This window comes from Ailuropoda melanoleuca, chromosome 2 (assembly GCF_002007445.2).
Source record: "Ailuropoda melanoleuca isolate Jingjing chromosome 2, ASM200744v2, whole genome shotgun sequence".
NCBI lineage: Eukaryota > Metazoa > Chordata > Mammalia > Carnivora > Ursidae > Ailuropoda > Ailuropoda melanoleuca.
The window spans coordinates 192,197,608-192,214,322 of NC_048219.1; the positions used below are offsets into that span (position 1 = coordinate 192,197,608).

Below are 16,715 nucleotides of genomic sequence, written 5' to 3' on the forward strand. Positions count from 1 at the left end.
TTTCTTTTCTTTCTTGTGTGTTTCACGGAAAAAGCTGAAGCCCCTGAAGCCACGCGGGGGTCCTGCCTCTGGGGGGAGCCACGAGTTTTGTCACCCCTGCTTGCTCTCTTTTCTGTTGGCTTTAGTATTTTTAGTATATATTAGCAACATTTATTTTCAATGAATGTCAGAAACTCAGCAACTCCCTGCGGGCGCCTCCCACTCCCAGACCTCGCGACCAGTGGGCGTCACCCCGGGGCGCTGGGTTTTTCCCACCTCCAGCCTGTCCTGGGCCGCGAGCACCTCCAGTCGGCGTACGTCTGTGGAACGAGAGAGGAACCGCCCAAACGGTCATGAGACTTTCCCGCTGCCGTTTCCCCGGGGACCGCGGGGTCCCCAGGATCCCTCCGACCGGGCGCAGGAGGCAAGGTCGGAGTTGATCCGAGGGTCCACTTTCCGTCCTGAGGGGCGGTCAGCCTCCAGTCCGGAGTCCCGGGGAAGGGGCAGCCGGGTGAGCGTCCCCCGGACGCGGGCACACCTGCGGCCTCTGGCCGAGCGGGCGGGTCCTCCAGCCGCCGCGCCTCCTTAAAGCCGCAGCTCCGCCCCGCCCGCCCCCCTCTCCCGCCCGCAGTTCTACCCAACCGCCGGATTCCGGCCGCCTGGGCACAGCGTCGCCGAGCCGCGAGCCCGCGAGGAGCGCGCGGTCCGCCCGTCCCCGCGTCGGGTTCCGCGTCCCTGGGTCCCCACATCCGTCGCCATGGCCAGCCAGGAGCTGGCGCGCAAGCTGCAGAGGCGACTGCAGTGGGAGGAGGCGGAGGAGGGCCGCCCCCAGCCCGCGCCCCGAGCCTTCGCGGCGCTGGAGCCCGAGCCCGAATCCGAGTCCCAGTCCCTCGCCCGGGTGCCCACCGCCAGCGCGGACGCGGAGCTGAGTGCGCTGCTGACCCGACGGCTGGACATCAACGAGGGCACCGCGCGGCCTCGCCGCTGCAAAATCTTCAACCCCTACACCGAGTTCCCGGAGTTCAGCCGCCGCCTCATCAAGGACCTGGAGAGCATGTTCAAACTGTGAGCGCCCGCGCAGCCCTGCGCCGTGCGCCCCGGGGGACCCTGCGCCCGGGGACCCGAGAGGGAGGGAGCGGGGAGATGGGGTGGGCGGATCTTTCTGGCCCAGAGTCCTGGCTCAGCTTTGGTGGGACAGGGTGAGATAATGTAGGAGATCCGGGGTGCCCTTAGCATTTAGCCCACGCCCCCAGATTCTGCGCGCCCGGAGCCCGTGCGGGCGCGGCGGGGGGGACCTGGCTGGGCGGGGACACCGAGAGCAGTGGCCGCAGCTCTCCTTGACTGAACTCAGACGTTCCCTGGGACAGCCGAGCCCGCGTCCCAAGCTCCCGGGTCCCGACGGCCTGTCCCGCCCCCTCCGCGGCTGGTTGCAAGATGTGCCCGCAGCGCAACTTCTAGGAAACAGAATCGCGCAGCGCCTCACCTGCCAGCTTTAACTTTATCTCCCAAGGGAGAAATTAGCCCCATTGTCCTTTTATCTTTTAAAACAAAAGCGGAAAGTTATCCTTGGCTGCCGCGCAGGGTCTGATGTACTCAAAGAAGCTGAGAACTGAGAGTTGGTTAAACTCGTTGCAAAAGATCGGGACGTTCCTGGAGGAGTGTGTCCAGGGAGCCTCCTGGTGGCGTCGCCATATCTGTTTTACCCCTTATGGCGTTTTGGGCAGGAGGCGGCCGTCGGAGGACGTAGCCCCTGGCAGCCGGCGCGACGGGGGCTTGCTCTGATGAAAGCCGCGCCGAGCCGGGAAGCTGCTGGGCGTTGGAGGCAGCGTAGAGAGCCCCCACTATTCAACCTTGCGTTCTGGGAGGTCCCTGGACCTCAGTTTCCTCATCTGGAGAGTGAGGGCAGTCATCGTCCCAGCCTTTTAAGGCCATACAGTATTTTGCACACCCTGAGGTCCTAACCGAGCTATTAATATTATTTCCAGAATTGGGCCAAGACCGGAAAAATGCCTGGGGGAGCAGAGGCCTCTGGCCAGGTCATGCTTGGGGCGTTTTTAAAAGCGCTTGGAATGTGTTTGTCCTCCCGCGTGGAGGTTCTATTTAAAGGCACTGTGTGGCCAGAGCGTTGGCCCCTTCCTGAGGCTGGGCTGCCGTCCAGCCTCGGCCTCTGCGGAGGTCAGCAGAGGCTGGCACCCGGAGCCTCCCTGCCTCCTCTGCTTCCTCCACGTGCTGATTTCCCTTTCTTCCAGGCACTGTTCTCTGGTGTTCATACCTAGTGGGTGTAGTTTGGATAATTAAGGAAGGCTGAGTTTCCGGCAAAAAACAAAACAAAAACGTCTGGGGTGGAGATGGAAAAGCAATGGGTGAATGGTTTGTGGGCGCCCCTTTGATTTTTTTGGGGTTATGCTTGGGGTTATGCCTTTCTGGGGAGGATTGCTCAGGCTCCTTTGCTCCCATGTCCCAGCAGTTACTCCCAGTCCAGCTGGATTGGGGGGAGTGCATCTTGGGGACCTCCATCTTCAGGTTGCTTTGAGGTGACTTGGGCTTCTTTTTATTTATTTATGCTATTGCTTTTTCCCCTGAAGAACAGTGTGTGAAAGGATAAATCTGTTTGTTGGCTGCCTGAGAGTGATACAGGGAGTCCACATAGGGTCTTCAAGCAAGGCGGCATTCTGAGGAAACAGGGTCAACCTGAAGGAAAGACAGCGTGTGGTCCAGGGTCCCAGCCTGTGCCTGGCATTACAGGATAGCTCTCCAGAGCTGTGGCGTCAGGCAGAATTCTAGGCTGTGTTTTCTGTCACTCTCAACGAAAATGGGCATAAACAAAAAGGGGTTAATTGGCTCACAGTTGGTGTCAGGTATGGCTGGATCTGGTGCTCAGATGATGCTATCAGTGCTTAGTTTCTCATTTTCTTAAGCCAGCTTCCTCTCTGTGTTGTCCCCATTCTCAGGCGGCTTATCCCTAGTGGTGGCAGGCAGGCCACAGCAGCTCCAGTATGTCCAGTAGAAAAGAGTAACCACAGCAAAGGCCTTATTGTCTCTCTCTTTTTAGCTTTAGTATTGTTTCTTACTGGCTCTGAACCAATTGCTGTGGCCAGGGGAATTTGTGGCTCCCATTGGCCAGGCTGAGTCACGTGCCCCACCCCTAGCAGCTGGGCCTTGGCGGTGGGGAAGAAGGGCTTTCACTGGCAAATCTTGGGGGCTCTTGCTGAGGAAGGATGCTTTGGCTGCTTTGGCTGTGATGACCTTCAGAGGTCATCCTGGACGCAGACTGCGGGCAGGCTCAGGCCTGCGGCTTAGTTCCCCTTCAGCCGTGAGTGTCCTGTGGCAGGACTGGCAGCTCCTGTCATCAGGGAGTGGGATCCAAGGCCCAAGCTGGTGCACAGAAGCCTTTCTGGGAATCAGCGTGCTGTGTCAGGAAGGCAGGAGAGGCAGAGTGCCCCTCTGGGTAGAGTCAGCCGAGCACCAGCGGGGGAAGGGTGCCACCTTCGGATTCAGACAGACACAGGGCTGATGGGGCCTAGGGTCTGTGACCCTGGGCAAGCTACTTAATCTCTCTAAGTCTTGGTTCTCTTGCTGGTAAGATGGACACAATGGCTACCCTCCCAGGTAGCTGCTGTGGCCACTGGGGCAGGGCCCCCGGAAAGTGCTACCTTTCTTTCTCCACTGTGTTCGTCAAGGCCCCCCCCAACCTGGTATCAAGACCCAGTTATGCATCCTGAATGTGGGGAGGGTGGGGATACAGCCCCCTTATTCAGGGGTCATTAGCTGTGACTATTGACCTGGGCAAGTTGCTTAACCACTTCTGGCCTTTCATCTGTAGAATGAAGGCAGTTGTTCCTTTCATCAGGTTTTGGGGAGATGAACGGGTGACCTGCTGAGACGGCATGCGACCTCGAAGGGGGGAGCCCTTTGCTGCAGATCGTGCCCCCACTTTGGCTCCAGCCCTGTGTCCCTGTGCCCGGCCCGAGCTTCAGGCTCCCCATACCCCGCAGAAACAGGGATTGCATGGCCCCAACCCCCGAGCTTCCACAAACTCAGCACCCACTCTCTGAGCTCGTTGGTTTTCCCTCTCTGTGCGTCTACCCGTTCCTCACACCTGGGGGGCAGCCGGGACTTGGCTGTCCCTACCTCATCAGCGTCAGCCGGCCCTGGGTTGAGAGATTTGTCACCTGGCTACTTCTGACACGGCTCAGCACGGCTCAGCACGTGGCAGTGACGCTAGGTGATGGAACCCCTCATCTTGTGAAGGGGCCCTGCCGTGCCCGCAGTCACTAAGTCTGGCCCGTCCCCCTGCCAGCCCCCTGACCTCCCTGCCCTCCTGCCACCTCCACCCCTCTCCAGATGGCCAGCTGACTCTGGGACCTTCTCTGCCTGAGCCCATCAGCCCATCTCCTGTCCCTGCTACCCTTGCCCAGGCTGGGGCAGGCCGTGGGCCCGCACGCACCTGGAAAGGCTGCTGTGGGGCTTGGCATTCGGGGATTTGCCACCTGGCCTGGCCTGGCAGTGCCGCCTGTCCTGCTGGCCCTCTGCTGCCTGCTGAGGGGCTCCTTGGTCCCAGCTTTGCCCACAGCCCAGCCCTGATTCCTTGCTGGCCCTCTTTTGTGGGTTCTTCTTCCTGCTGTCCTGCATGACTTCAAAAAAAAAAACCCAGCAATTTTTCAACTATGCATAGGTAGGTCATCTTGAAAACCGGATTGCTCATTCCTCTGTCCCCTGGCCCATTCCTGCATTGACCCCTAGCTGCTGCCGCCTTGGCCACTCCCTGAGGGTGGGGCCAGGAAACCCCTTCCTGTCGACACCTGTCTGCAGCCACTAGTGTGTCTGCAGCCACTGGTCGGTGGTACCATGCTTCTCTCCCCTGTCGAAGTGTGGCCTCTTCGTCCCTTTTCCTTTTCCCTTTGCTTTTCTACATATAAATAAATAAAAGCCAAAGCATGTTAAAATCCCAGCTTATTTCCTATCGCCTGGCTTTCCAGACTGAACCCACTGCAGAAGCAGCGCTGAGGCTGGGAAGAGCAGGAATGGGGAGCCAGGCTTCCTGGGTTCAGGCCCTGCCTCTACAGCTTGCTACCTGGAGGGTTACTGAAAACCTCGGTGCCTCGGTTTCCCCTTCTGTCAAGTGAGGCTAGAACAGTACGGGCATTGTGGGGTTACTGTGGGCATTAACTAAGCTAATGCATGTGGAGCAGATTGTTAACTCCACGCCGGGCCCACGGCGAGGGCCCACGAGGTTTGTGGCACTCGGTTTCAGATGGTCACATAGCTGTCATTTTGGTGGATGTGCAAACTTTGTGTTGTCCTTTTCTGCTTAAAATTCAAAACCAGGGGGCGCCTGGGTGGCTCAGTTGGTGAAGCATCTGCCTTCGGCTCAGGTGATGATCTCAGGGTCCTGGGATCGAGCCCCACATCGGGCTCCCTGCTCAGTGGGGAATCTGTTTCTCCCTCTCCCTTTGGGACCGCCCCCCCACTCGTGCTCTGTCTCTCTCTCTCACACACACACACACACACACACATATAAAATCTTAAAAAAAAATTCAAAACCACTTTGCAGTGTCTGAATTATCCTCTGAAGTTGATTTCTCCTGCAGTTTGAGCTGGAGAGTGGCGCCCTGGCCGCTTGCTGAGTCATTGGTCTCGCTGGGGCTGTGCCCTCCCTTATTGCCCTTCCAGGCTCTGTGGATGGGAGGAGTGGAGGAGTGTCCTAGGGTTGCTCTAACAAGGTCCCGTAACTTGGTGGCTCCAGACAGCATGAATGTGTTCTCTTGCCCTTCTGAAGCTTGGCACTTGAACTCACGGTGTTGGCAGGGCTCTGCTAGCTACAGAAGCTTTAGGGAAGAATCCTTCCATGCCTCTTGTAGCTTCTGGTGTAGCCAGCAGGCCCTGGCACCCCTTGGCTTATGGGCACCCTGCTCCAGCTCCACCTTGCTAAGTCTGGTCAGGTGTTCTTGATGGCGTAAGGACACTAGTCACTGGATTTAGGGCCCACCCTAATCTAGTATGACTTCATTTTAGTTTAATTTATTACATCTGCGGTGATCCTGTTTCCAAATAAGATCACAGTTTGAGGGTCTGGGTGGCTGTGAATTGGGGGGGTCCTATTCACCCCAATACTGCAAGCGAGCAGAGTTGCCCAGTCCATGTGGCCCCATGACGGGCTCCTCCTCGTCTCCTGAGTGGAGGGAGTGGGGGAATGTCAGAGCCTTAAACAAAGCCAGCATGATTCCCTGCCCCCAGCAGAAGGGGGATCAGTCTTCCCAGAGCCCCATCCTAATGAAATGGACTTGCCATCTAAGTACAAAACACAAAACCAATAGAAAACCCCCACCTGTGCCAGGAGTGCACTTACTTTCAGCAAGAATTTCTGTTTAATCAGAGTTTCTAGATCCAGGCTGTGATGTCGCCTTAGTTCATTCAGAACCTGACTTGACGAGTACAAAGTACGTCCATTCTTTTTGTTCAGGGCTAGAAAGATTCGTGCACGTACTGCGGAACGGGCCTTGATCTTTGACATCTGATTTTCCTATTTGAAAGTGTTTTGCTAAAGGAAAAAAGAAAGAAAAGAAAGTGTTTTGCTTAGGGATGTCTTACATTGTCAAGCTTTGGAGAAAAACCCGGATCCTCCCCAGCCTGCAAGCATGTTGGGGTCTTGGGCTGGGGGTCACTTGTCTTCGTATCCTTAGGGCATCCCATGCGCATGACCCTGGCTCCCAAATGGTGTGTTGTAGGAGGAAGAGAATTTTCGAGTGAGTGTGGAAAGCCAGAGGCATCCTCCACCTGGCCAGAGAAAGTTCCCTCTTCATTTCCAAGTGTGTTACTGGATAGCCCGAGCCAAGAGAACAGTGGCCTGATTTTAAATGAAGAACGAGGAGGCCCAGAAGAACCTGACTCTGTGTGTATGTGTGTGTGTGTGTGTGTGTGTGTGTGTGTGTGTGTGTGTGTGTCCAGGGCTGTAACACGAGCTGGTGGAGGTTAAGGCTAGACAGGAAATTTTAATTACCCCCCGGGCTTCTCCAGGGGCCTCTCGCAGAGGGAGCTACTGAGGGCAGCCACGTAGAGGCAGGACCCAAATGCAGCAATCTTGAAATGTGCCTGTGATGTTTTTGCAGCTATACTCGAAGCTTGTGCTCCAGTTCCTCAAAGAGAGGGTGGGAAGAGGAGTATTTGGCTCTGGGAGAGTTGTCTTTTTATGGAGAATCCGAAACAGTGAGGTCATGGCCGCCCCTCCAACACCCGCATCACCCCTGAGCCCGGGAAAGGCGAGGATGTTATGGAACTAGGGAGGGAGAAAGGGGTGTAGACTTGGAGGGGAGGCATTTGCTGTAGAGATGAAGTCGAGGAGGGGGTGGAGGAGGGGGTGAGGGGGGAGGAGGAGGAGGAGTAGAGAGACAGTGCACCCACTCTCAGGTGCATCTTTTGAGTGAATTGACTTTGAGGATGGGAAAGTTGCGTGAAAAGAAATAGAAGCTAGGTGCTCTTCTTCCCCTTAGAGAAAGGCAAGAGCTTCTGACTCCCGATTGTGGCTTCAGTCCACAGTGACCCGCCTAAGAGTTGACATTCCCTCACCTGCACTGGATTTTGCACATTTGACCCTGGCTGATTGAGGGTGAAGAGAGAGAACCCTGGGCTCATCTGAATTCCTGGGGGGCGTTCAGCCAGAACCCAGGCTGGCTTCTGTTTTGGGGCCTCGGCTTCCGGAAGAAAGGCACCTTGACTTGGAACTAGAACTATTTCTCAGCCCCGTTCAAGCACGGTTGTTTCTAGCCCTTTGCCATGGAGGGGGGCTGGACGGACGTTCTGCGGTTCCCAGCAGTGAGATCTTTGCAGGAAGTTTTTTCCTCCTTCCCTGCTCCCCACATCTCTCTCTGGGAAGTCTCCTCCACCCTCCTTACAGAGCCTTCCCATGTTATGAGAATTTGAGTAAGAGGAATTTGAAACGGAGCGATGAAAGTTGAAATTCAGTGTTATTAAAATCTTAAATTTTGCAAAAAACATCCCTTTTCCCTTCTCCTTTGCAAGATAAGGTAACAAGCACCTGCTTTCCAAGCTGTGATGTCTAGGGGACTCTGACTTCGTGTAGACTCTAGCCCTGTTGTACCCCGAGTCCAACTAGTAAATAGAAATGCCTCCTGCCACTGGGTTGGAGGAGGGCCTGATTTCCGCTGGGCTAGGGAGTGTGGTTTCGTGATGCGGCCGAGGCAGTGGGTCTGTGACAATGTGCTGAGCGAGTGGGGTCTTGGGAGCTGTGGCTGCCAGGCCTGTCTGTGAGCCAGGGAGAGATGCTCCAGTGAGGAGCCCAGCACGTGCTCTAGATTTGGCCCACATCCGCCTTCAGTTTCCTGCTTCGTGAAGATCTGTGCCTCGTGTGCACCCTTGCACACTCACACCTGCTGACACGTGTGCTCACGTTCACGCTCACCCTCACACGCTCAGTGCTCGTCTCCCCCTCATGTTGGTGTCCTGCCTCTAGAGCCTCTTTCAGCTCCTGTGTCCCATCAGTGGTGGTGATCGAAGAGCACCACTGGTCCTCAATCCTAGGTGCTCCTTGGAAGGCCCGTGTGCAGGGGCCTCTGGGTCGTTGGAGCAAGGACCGCACTGTCCTGCAGGATGAAACCTGGTTTGGGGTCAGCGACCTGCCAAGAACATGGACCCCAGGCATGGACTCATTGGTTCCGGGGCTGCATGACACTTTGTGACCCCTTCCCTAGTGTTCCCACCTCTGGGCTCCCACGGCCCGCAGTGCCTATACATTTGCTCACCATAATCCACTGTGGTACCGTAATGATGGCAATGCCGAGCCTCCTTTGACCTCCTGTTTCTGAGCCATTCACCATTCATTCTTCCCCTCATTCAGCGAAGCACCTGCTGGGGGCTGGTTATCCAGATTGATCCGGAGGACTCACTGCCCTCGAGAAGCTCAAATGAACTTTACAGGGAGCTGGATTTAAATGATGCTGCTTGACAGAGAGGAATGCGAGTCCTGGAAAGGCCGTCCACCACGCACATACAAGACCCTTCCTGCGGCCTAGCAGCCGCCGTGAAGACGCTGGGGGGCACTATGACCCCAGGCTGCTGCATTCAGGATAGGGGGTCTTGGTCTTTCTGGCCACAGCCAGGGAAGAGCAGCCAGCCAGGACTGATCCAGGTCCTTGAGACACGGAAGCACCGAAGGCCCTGGGACTGAGGGTCCTCGAGGCGGAGGATGGCAGCTGACAGCCTGGAGTGCGGTGAGGACCCAGGTGACCATGGCGGCCACAAGGAGGGGAGACTACAGTTTTGGTTCAATGTAGAGAAGAAAACTTTCTCACGGTTGGAGTTGCTGAGAAATGGAAAGAATTGTCTGGAAGGTGTTAAGCCGTTTTCTCCGGGGGCTTCACTGTGATGCGGGTGGTCTGACTTCTTGGGGTGAGAAATTTGGGGCAGGGCTTTGGGAGGTTGGGGGATGGACTGTATGACCTTCTGGTTTCCTTCGAGGCCACAGGTGGGCAAACTCCTTCAGTCGGGTCAGACAGTAAATCTATTTGGCCTGTGGGCCCTCGGGTCCCTGCTGTCACGACTTAACTGCCACTGTGGGACAGAACCCACCATTTATGGTACCCACCAGCAAGGCTGTGCTCCAGTCAGACTTGGGGAGTGGAATTTGACCTGCAGGCTGTAGTTTACTGTCCCTGTTCTAGGCAATTAAGTCCCTCTGGAGTCTTCTGAATCCCAAGCCCTGGGAATCTGGGCTGGTCTCACTCAGGCCCTGCCTGGGTTTCACTCCCTGAGGCGGGCCTCAGGGCCTGAGGGAAAGAGAGGCAGAAGGGGACGGAGGAGGGAGCCCGGAGCCCTGGCCACAAACGCATCAGCTTCTTCGGCCAGCAAAGGGGGCCGGCAGCTGGCACCCCACAGTGGGGGTCCCCAGTGTGACCCTATCCCCTGGGAAGGGGGCGGCCTTGGTGTTAATTCCCTTGAGAGGTAGTCCAAGGTGTTTGAGCCAGGCTGTGGACAAGCCCTAGAAAGACTTAAAAACTCCAGGAAAGGAAAAAGTAAAGCTAACTTGGTGGCAGAGACCTTGGCCTTGGGCGTCTGCCCTCCCTGAGCCCCGTGGCTGGAGCAGGAGCTTTTCACCTCAGATCTTTGGGCCCTTGAGAGTCGTGTATCGGGTTGCGGGCATCCATTTGCTGAGGGGATCCAGCTTCTCCGTGGAGTTTAAGGCCCGTTTCCCCGAAGCTGAAACCCACACTGGTCTAGAGGGAACAGACTAGAATCTCACAACTAAAAGAAAATGATTTTTTGTTGTAAAAGTATGATGTCCCTGTTCAAAATCTCTTGTAAAATAATGAAGATACTATGACTTGGAGAGTGGAAGCCCGATGCTGTTCTTCTCCAAGGGGTCGCCGCCATCAGATTAGGGACCAGTTCCTGAACGTCATGCTGAGACTATCTATGCCGTTCTCCTTGTGCTAGTCGGGAGGCCTTTGGCTCAAGTGATGGAAAACCCTGCCGTGAACTCATCAGTGAAGAATCAGCTCGTATAACAGGGAGTCCAGAGGACAAGGGTGGCCCTTGGGCATGCTTGGCTGCTGCTGTCAGAGACCTAGGTCTGGTCCTCTGCACCCCTCCAGTCCTAGTGTTGGCTTCATCTGGGGGCTGGTAGCAAGGTGGCAAGCTCGCCAAGTCACACACAGCTGTGACAAAATCAGAGGCAGGAAAGACCTACGGTTCTTTGAAACAATGCAGTATTTTCCAGACAGATCCTGTAAGCCAGTCCCTGGCATCCCCTTGGCCAGCACTGGGTCATGGGCCCACCCAGGCCAGTCATTGACTGCCCTTCCCTAAGGGGCAGGAACCTGGCCAGAATGGAGGTTCTGGAAGGGAGGAAGGGAGGGGTGGAGCCCAGCAGTGCTCCTTTTGGGCCTTTTCCTGACCATGGCTCTCTTGTGTCTGTCTTTGTTTTTGTATGTACGGGAGGGGCTTTCAGAAGCAGGCTTGGATTCTGGAGACCAGGCAGGGAGCAGCCAATTACTGGGGGCTCTTGGATGCCTGAATGTAGAGGTCTTTCCTCTAGGACACTCACTGCCGCCATTTTAATCATGAGCCCCTTTGATTTCTCTCTTTGCCTGTGGTTGTAGATCCCTGGCAGCTAAGAGTGTTGTGTATTTGGGGGTGGGGAGGGGGATGTGTCTGTGTCAACTGTCCTCTAGGCCAACTTTCAGTAAAGCTCCTGTTTTTGCCCCAGGTAACCCTTCCACCTGACCAAGAGCTTGGCTGAACACCCCCTGGGTTTGGAGGGCCCAACTGGCTTCCTTGGGCAGAATAGCCAATTATATTCCTAGTCTGCTTTTTGTCTTTGAGAACTGTTTGCTGATGCCTCCTTTTTTCCCAAGCCCCCCTCCCCAAACTTCCTGTATTCTCTTTATCATCGTGACTCTCGTATCACTGATTTCCTCTCCTTTAGGAGGGGTCTACAGGTAGAGAGATGGTAAGTGCAGGGGGCCAGCCGCCATCTTGGCTGGCAGTAATAGACGTTGATGTCTCTCCTTCCTTTCAGCAGCTCCTAGTATTGTGTTGCTAAGGGCCCTCTCCTGTGCGAGAGGTGGGTGGACGGGTATGTGGAGGGGTATCCAGGCCTTATTTTATTGTCTTTTAGTCTTAGCCTGGCTTCCCCTACTATGTTGCAGGATGGAGGTAAATTCTTTGGTTTTGGTGGTAGAGACTGGGTTGCCAGTGCCAGCGCAGCCTCCCTGTGCCAGTTCCTGGTTCCAGGCCAGGCAGAGCCTTAGTGTTGGGGGGGTACAGGGCGAGGAGCGGTGGACTCCAGTCACACTGGGGTCTGATTCTGAAGTGGCAAGTGGTGTGGCTGCCTGGTCCCTCCCCTTGAGTGGCTGCCTCTGGGTGGACGGTACGCACTTAGCCTTCTGCTAGCTTGGATCAGATTTGCAGGAAGCAGAAGGACGTTGTCCAGGACCTGCAAACTGTGTCTCCAGGGCCGGCCCCTCCGCCCCTTCCTGGTGGGAAGGATGGACTGAGGCTGCAGCTGATGTCAGCTCTGGGGTTAGACACCTCTAAGGGGAACCCCCAGGCCACTGAGCCCTGCTCAGGGAACACTGTTAGGCCTGGGACAGCAGGCCTGGCATCAACCCTCTACGGACAAGACCTGGCTGCTGACCGTCCCAGCTCTATGCCCAGGGGGACCTGGTGAGCTCTGCCTTGGCCTTGGAGAAGTGCTGGTCCCTGATCCTGCCCAGCACTGTGCTGCTTGGCCTCAGTGACAGGGTCTCTGTCCCCTCCCTGAAGGCCTCACGCTCCCGCCGCCCCACCCTACAGTGGTCAACTTTATTGAGCACTGGGCTCCCCCCAAAACACCGAACAGCCATCACTTGTGGAGTACCTATTGTGTGCAGGCCCTGATCTTATCATTTATATAGCATAGCACTGTGAGGTGGGTACTGTTGTCATACCCATTTCACAGATGGGGACACTGAGGCAGAGAGAAGCTAGGTAACTTGCCCAGCGTCACACATCAGGTAAGTGGTGGAACTGGGCTTTGAACCCAGAAGGCCTATACTCGTACTTCCTGTGCCACTAGCCTCTCCCATTAATGTCATCCCCCCCCTCATCTTCTCAGGCTCTGAATCTCAGCCATCCTTGACACCCTCCCTTGCAGAGCCAGGCCGGGCCAGGGATGGCACAGCCTCTGTAGGCTGCCTGACCACCGTGCCTGGGGCAGCTGGCCTCCCCCATCCATCTTATATGTTGTGACCTCTTGCCAGAGCCCAAATCTCATTACCTTGCTTCTGTCTTCAGATTCCTCTGTGTTTCCAGGACAACATACAACATTCAGTGGCTCCCAGTTGCCCATGGGATGAGGTCCAGGCTCCTCATGATAACCTGTCAGGCCACCCCAGCCGGCTAGTGCACTCTTCTGTTACTGGTTGCCCCAGCTGGCTCCACTCTTTCTGGGCTGTTGCCCTTCCCCTCCCCCCTCCTCTCCCATACCTCCCATTTTCTTTTCTTTTCTTTTTTTTTATAAAGATTTTATTTATTTATTCGACAGAGATAGAGACAGCCAGCGAGAGAGGGAACACAAGCAGGGGGAGNAGGAAGAAGCAGGCTCATAGCGGAGGAGCCTGATGTGGGGCTCGAGGAGCCTGATGTGGGGCTCGAGGAGCCTGATGTGGGGCTCGATCCCATAACGCCGGGATCACACCCTGAGCCGAAGGCAGACGCTTAACCGCTGTGCCACCCAGGGGCTTCCCCTCCCATTTTCTAATTGATTACACTTAGTCATGGTTGATTCTTGTGAGGTTCCCCTCCCTTCCAGAGTGTTTACCATGGGAAAGCAGAGACTGGTCTTTATGCCTGAATATGGCTAACCTCTTCCTCCAATCCCCATGCCCACCCCAGGGCCAGCCCCGGGTCGGGGCAGGGTAGGGGTGCCTTGACCTCTGAAGAGGGGTCTGAGCTCCGCCTCTGGAGCTGCACCATGGCCCTGCCTGCTGCCTCTGGGGTGCTTCGCAGCCCACGCGGCCCGTCAGAGGGAGGGGGGCCGTGGCCGGGGCTGTGTCGTTCCCTCTGGCAGCTCCACCACCCACATGCCACCCAGACGCAGGCCTGTAAGTGAGATGTGGAAACAGGTAAGCCACCGCATTCTCAGGTTGTCCCCAAGATCGTGTGACCGCTCAGCATGCAGGCAGAGCCTGAATTAGTTCCTCTGGTTCCAGCCCCATGTTTTTTCCACTGAGGGCCCCCAGAAGGGCTGCTGATTTAAGGTGGCGCCAGCCCAGCAGAGGGACACAGAAAAGGGCTGGCCGGCAGGGAAGTAGTGGGGTGGGGATGGGAGACGCAGGGCTGCCAGCCCGGCTGCTTTTTCCTTCGTGTTTGGAGGGATGGCTGAGTCCCCCACAGTCCCCTGGGTTGGGCCTGGGGCCCCTGGCCTCCCCTTCCCTCAGGGCCTCCCCCTGCCATTTGTCTCGCTGACTCCTGGGTTGGAGTTGGAGGACGGGGGTGGGGGGCACTGCTGGGGCTGCCCCGGGCCTGACCGAGTTGGTGTGGAAGCCTTGGGTTGTTTGGGGAAGCCTGTCCCCCGAGATCCACAAGGCTCTTGAGAATTCCCAGGAAAATTAGGTTTCCAGAGGCGCCCCTGGCCTTGTTCCTAGCCCCTCAGGACTTTTCGAGGAAATGTTGGGAGCTAAGGGGAGGCACCCCATAACTGCACCTTCCCAGCGAAGGACTGACCCTTACTCATTTTGAGATTCCTGCTCAGAAGAACCCTTCTGGCTCCCCGCTGCCTCCTCTCTGGATTGCTCAGGGCAGGCTTCCCACGGGACGCCAAGTGCGAGTGCCCTGCCCGCACCACCCTGGTCCTTCTCCCTCTCCTTTCCGGATGGATTGCCCGGAACTTTAAATTCCCAGATCCACTCACTCCACTCCCTGTTCCCAAACTGAGTCCCCAGCCGCCTGTACTTACCCAAGCCCCGCAAGGGTGCCCCCACTTCAGAAGGACCAAGGGGAGACTCCAGGATTAAGGTCTTTTTCTTAATGAGATAATATCAGCCAAAACTAAAAAAGTGAGCGCTCCCTGATAAGCTGAGCAGTTATTGGCCTTCCTTTAATCTTGGCAACAAATGGACGAAGGAGGAATTGGAAGCTCAGAGAGTTAGAGTAACTTGCCCAGAGACACACAGCATACAGTGTCACCAGGGCTTTGAACCAGGGGACTGTGACTTGGGGAACATGCTCCCGGCCACTGCTGTCCCTCTCCTTCCTTGGCAGGAGCCCCCAGCTCTAATAGACCGAACTGTGCCTTTACACTTGGCGTTGCTGAGTCAAGCTTTCTCGGGGCGAGCCTCTCTAGCGGGTCGCTTTTACTCAGAGGGTCCTTAGCATTGGTGCCTTCAGTGTGGCCAAAGAACTTTGCACTGCTGACCTATTGTCTCGCTGTCACTGGCATGTTCCCTTGAGGGTGGTCATGGGATTCCGGTTGCTTTGTTTCCACGCTGGGTTGCTGGCATCAGCGGTAGAATTTGCATGTAGCTGAAACCTCCCTATTTACGCCCCCACTGAGTGGGGGGACCTACGTAGGGTGAGCAGCCCTCCTGTGAGGTCATCCCCTGCCCTTTCTTCCTGAATCCACGGGGCGGTCCCTGGCAGGAGCAGTGCACTCCCCTGCATACATTTGGGACAAAGCAGATTTCCCAGATCTCTTGAAGGTACTGCCCCCCCCCCCGTCTTGTGAGGTGCTGAGCACACAGTGGGTGCCCCGTAGCAGTGGGGTGGCCCTGCGGCTGTCTGCCTCCCCACCTTTCTTTATGAACTGCTGGACACTGTGTATGAAACGAGGCTGCAGGATGCTGGGGCTGATGGGTGGGAGGGACCCAGCCTCCACTGGCCTCCCACAGCCTGTGAAGATGCTGGCTTCTTGCCTTGCTGAAAGTGAGCCCCCCCCAAAGGCTGTGCACCCCCCCCCGCCTTCACCTAACCATTACTCTCCTTGCATCCCTCCATAGCTAAGGCTAGTGTGTGCTCCCCAACCGGGCCCCTGCCCTGGAAACATCCATCCCACACCCTGAGCTGAGAGGTCTTTTTGAAGAAGCAGCCTTCTGAGGCCACTTCTCTGGTTCGGACTCTTTGGAGGCTGCTCCCACCCCCTCACCCCCACTGCTCTTAGGAAGGCACAACTCTCCCAGAATGCCTCGTGGGAGTTGGCTTCACTCCCCCCTTCTGGGACATCCTGGCACTTCTGGACTGGACTGGTGACAGCGGCTCCCTCCCTTGGCTCCGCACTTGTGGTCCTGTTAGTTCCTGCTCCTGGGTCCCTGCCGCCTCCCTCCGCTCCACTCTGCCCAAGTTCCGGCCATGTCAGCGCTCAACAGCCTCTTTGTACATGGGCCTGCCCGCTGGGACTGGTCTTTGTGCTCGCCTTCTGCTCTGGAGAGGCCCCAGGTAGCCGGGAGCCAGGTGCTGAGTGAGTGGATGAATGGAATCGGAGAGCCAGGAACTGATTGGAAATCAGAGACTCTGGGCTCAAGCTCTTGTACAGACTTAACTCCTGAGAGTGTCCGTGTCCTTGTTCCCGCCCCCAACCCTTCCTCAGGCCTGCTGACTCTTACTTTGCATGCAGTTGTAACACTTGGAGATCTGGTTTCTGGGCCTGCTTCCAGCCTGTAGCAAACAGGAGGAAGGAAGGAAGGGAGGGAGGGAAGAAGGAAGGAAAAGAAGAGCAGATGACTTGACAGCTGGGGAGGATCCCCCAAAGATAGGAAAGCAGAACCTCAGAGAACTGGGCAACCAGGGGAATTTGGAGGAGGAACAACAGTCCTGTGACCTTGGGGCACCCTGAGACTCATCAGGAGAGGCACAGTTCAGGACACCCACGGGGAGAACCAGGGGCGTCCCCGGAAAGGCCCCTGGCTTTGGGGTAGTCTGACACAGTGCCCTTCTCTGACTTGAAAGTGCCTGGGTACCACAGGGTGTTATGAAAATGTAGGTTCTGACTCAGCAGGTCTGGGGCGGGGCCCAAGAGTCTGCATTTCTAACAATCCTGGGTGACCATGAGGCGGCAGGTCTAGGGACCACACCCCGAGTAGCCTGTGCTTGTCCAGCCCTGCGTGAGTTCCATTCAAGGCCTTTCTCTGTAAAAGAAAAGCAGGGGTGTTCAGTGTGCTGGAATGGAGGCGATCCTCTCAACACTCAGACATTTTCTGGGGCACTGCCATCCCCCTGAGAACCACCCCCCCTCCCCCCCGCCCGCC

General features: G+C 56.5%; 1 protein-coding gene across 1 annotated transcript in view; it reads left to right on the top strand.

Moving 5' to 3' along the window:
- The first annotated feature begins 302 nt into the window (after nt 1-302).
- The window catches only part of EFHD1 (EF-hand domain family member D1), a 39,401-nt gene continuing 22,988 nt past the window's right edge, over nt 303-16,715 (top strand). The window contains exon 1 of the mRNA XM_002917955.4: nt 303-1,044. Within this exon, the coding sequence (XP_002918001.1) occupies nt 737-1,044 (308 nt within the window). The 5' untranslated portion in view covers nt 303-736. The remainder of the gene's footprint in view (nt 1,045-16,715) is intronic.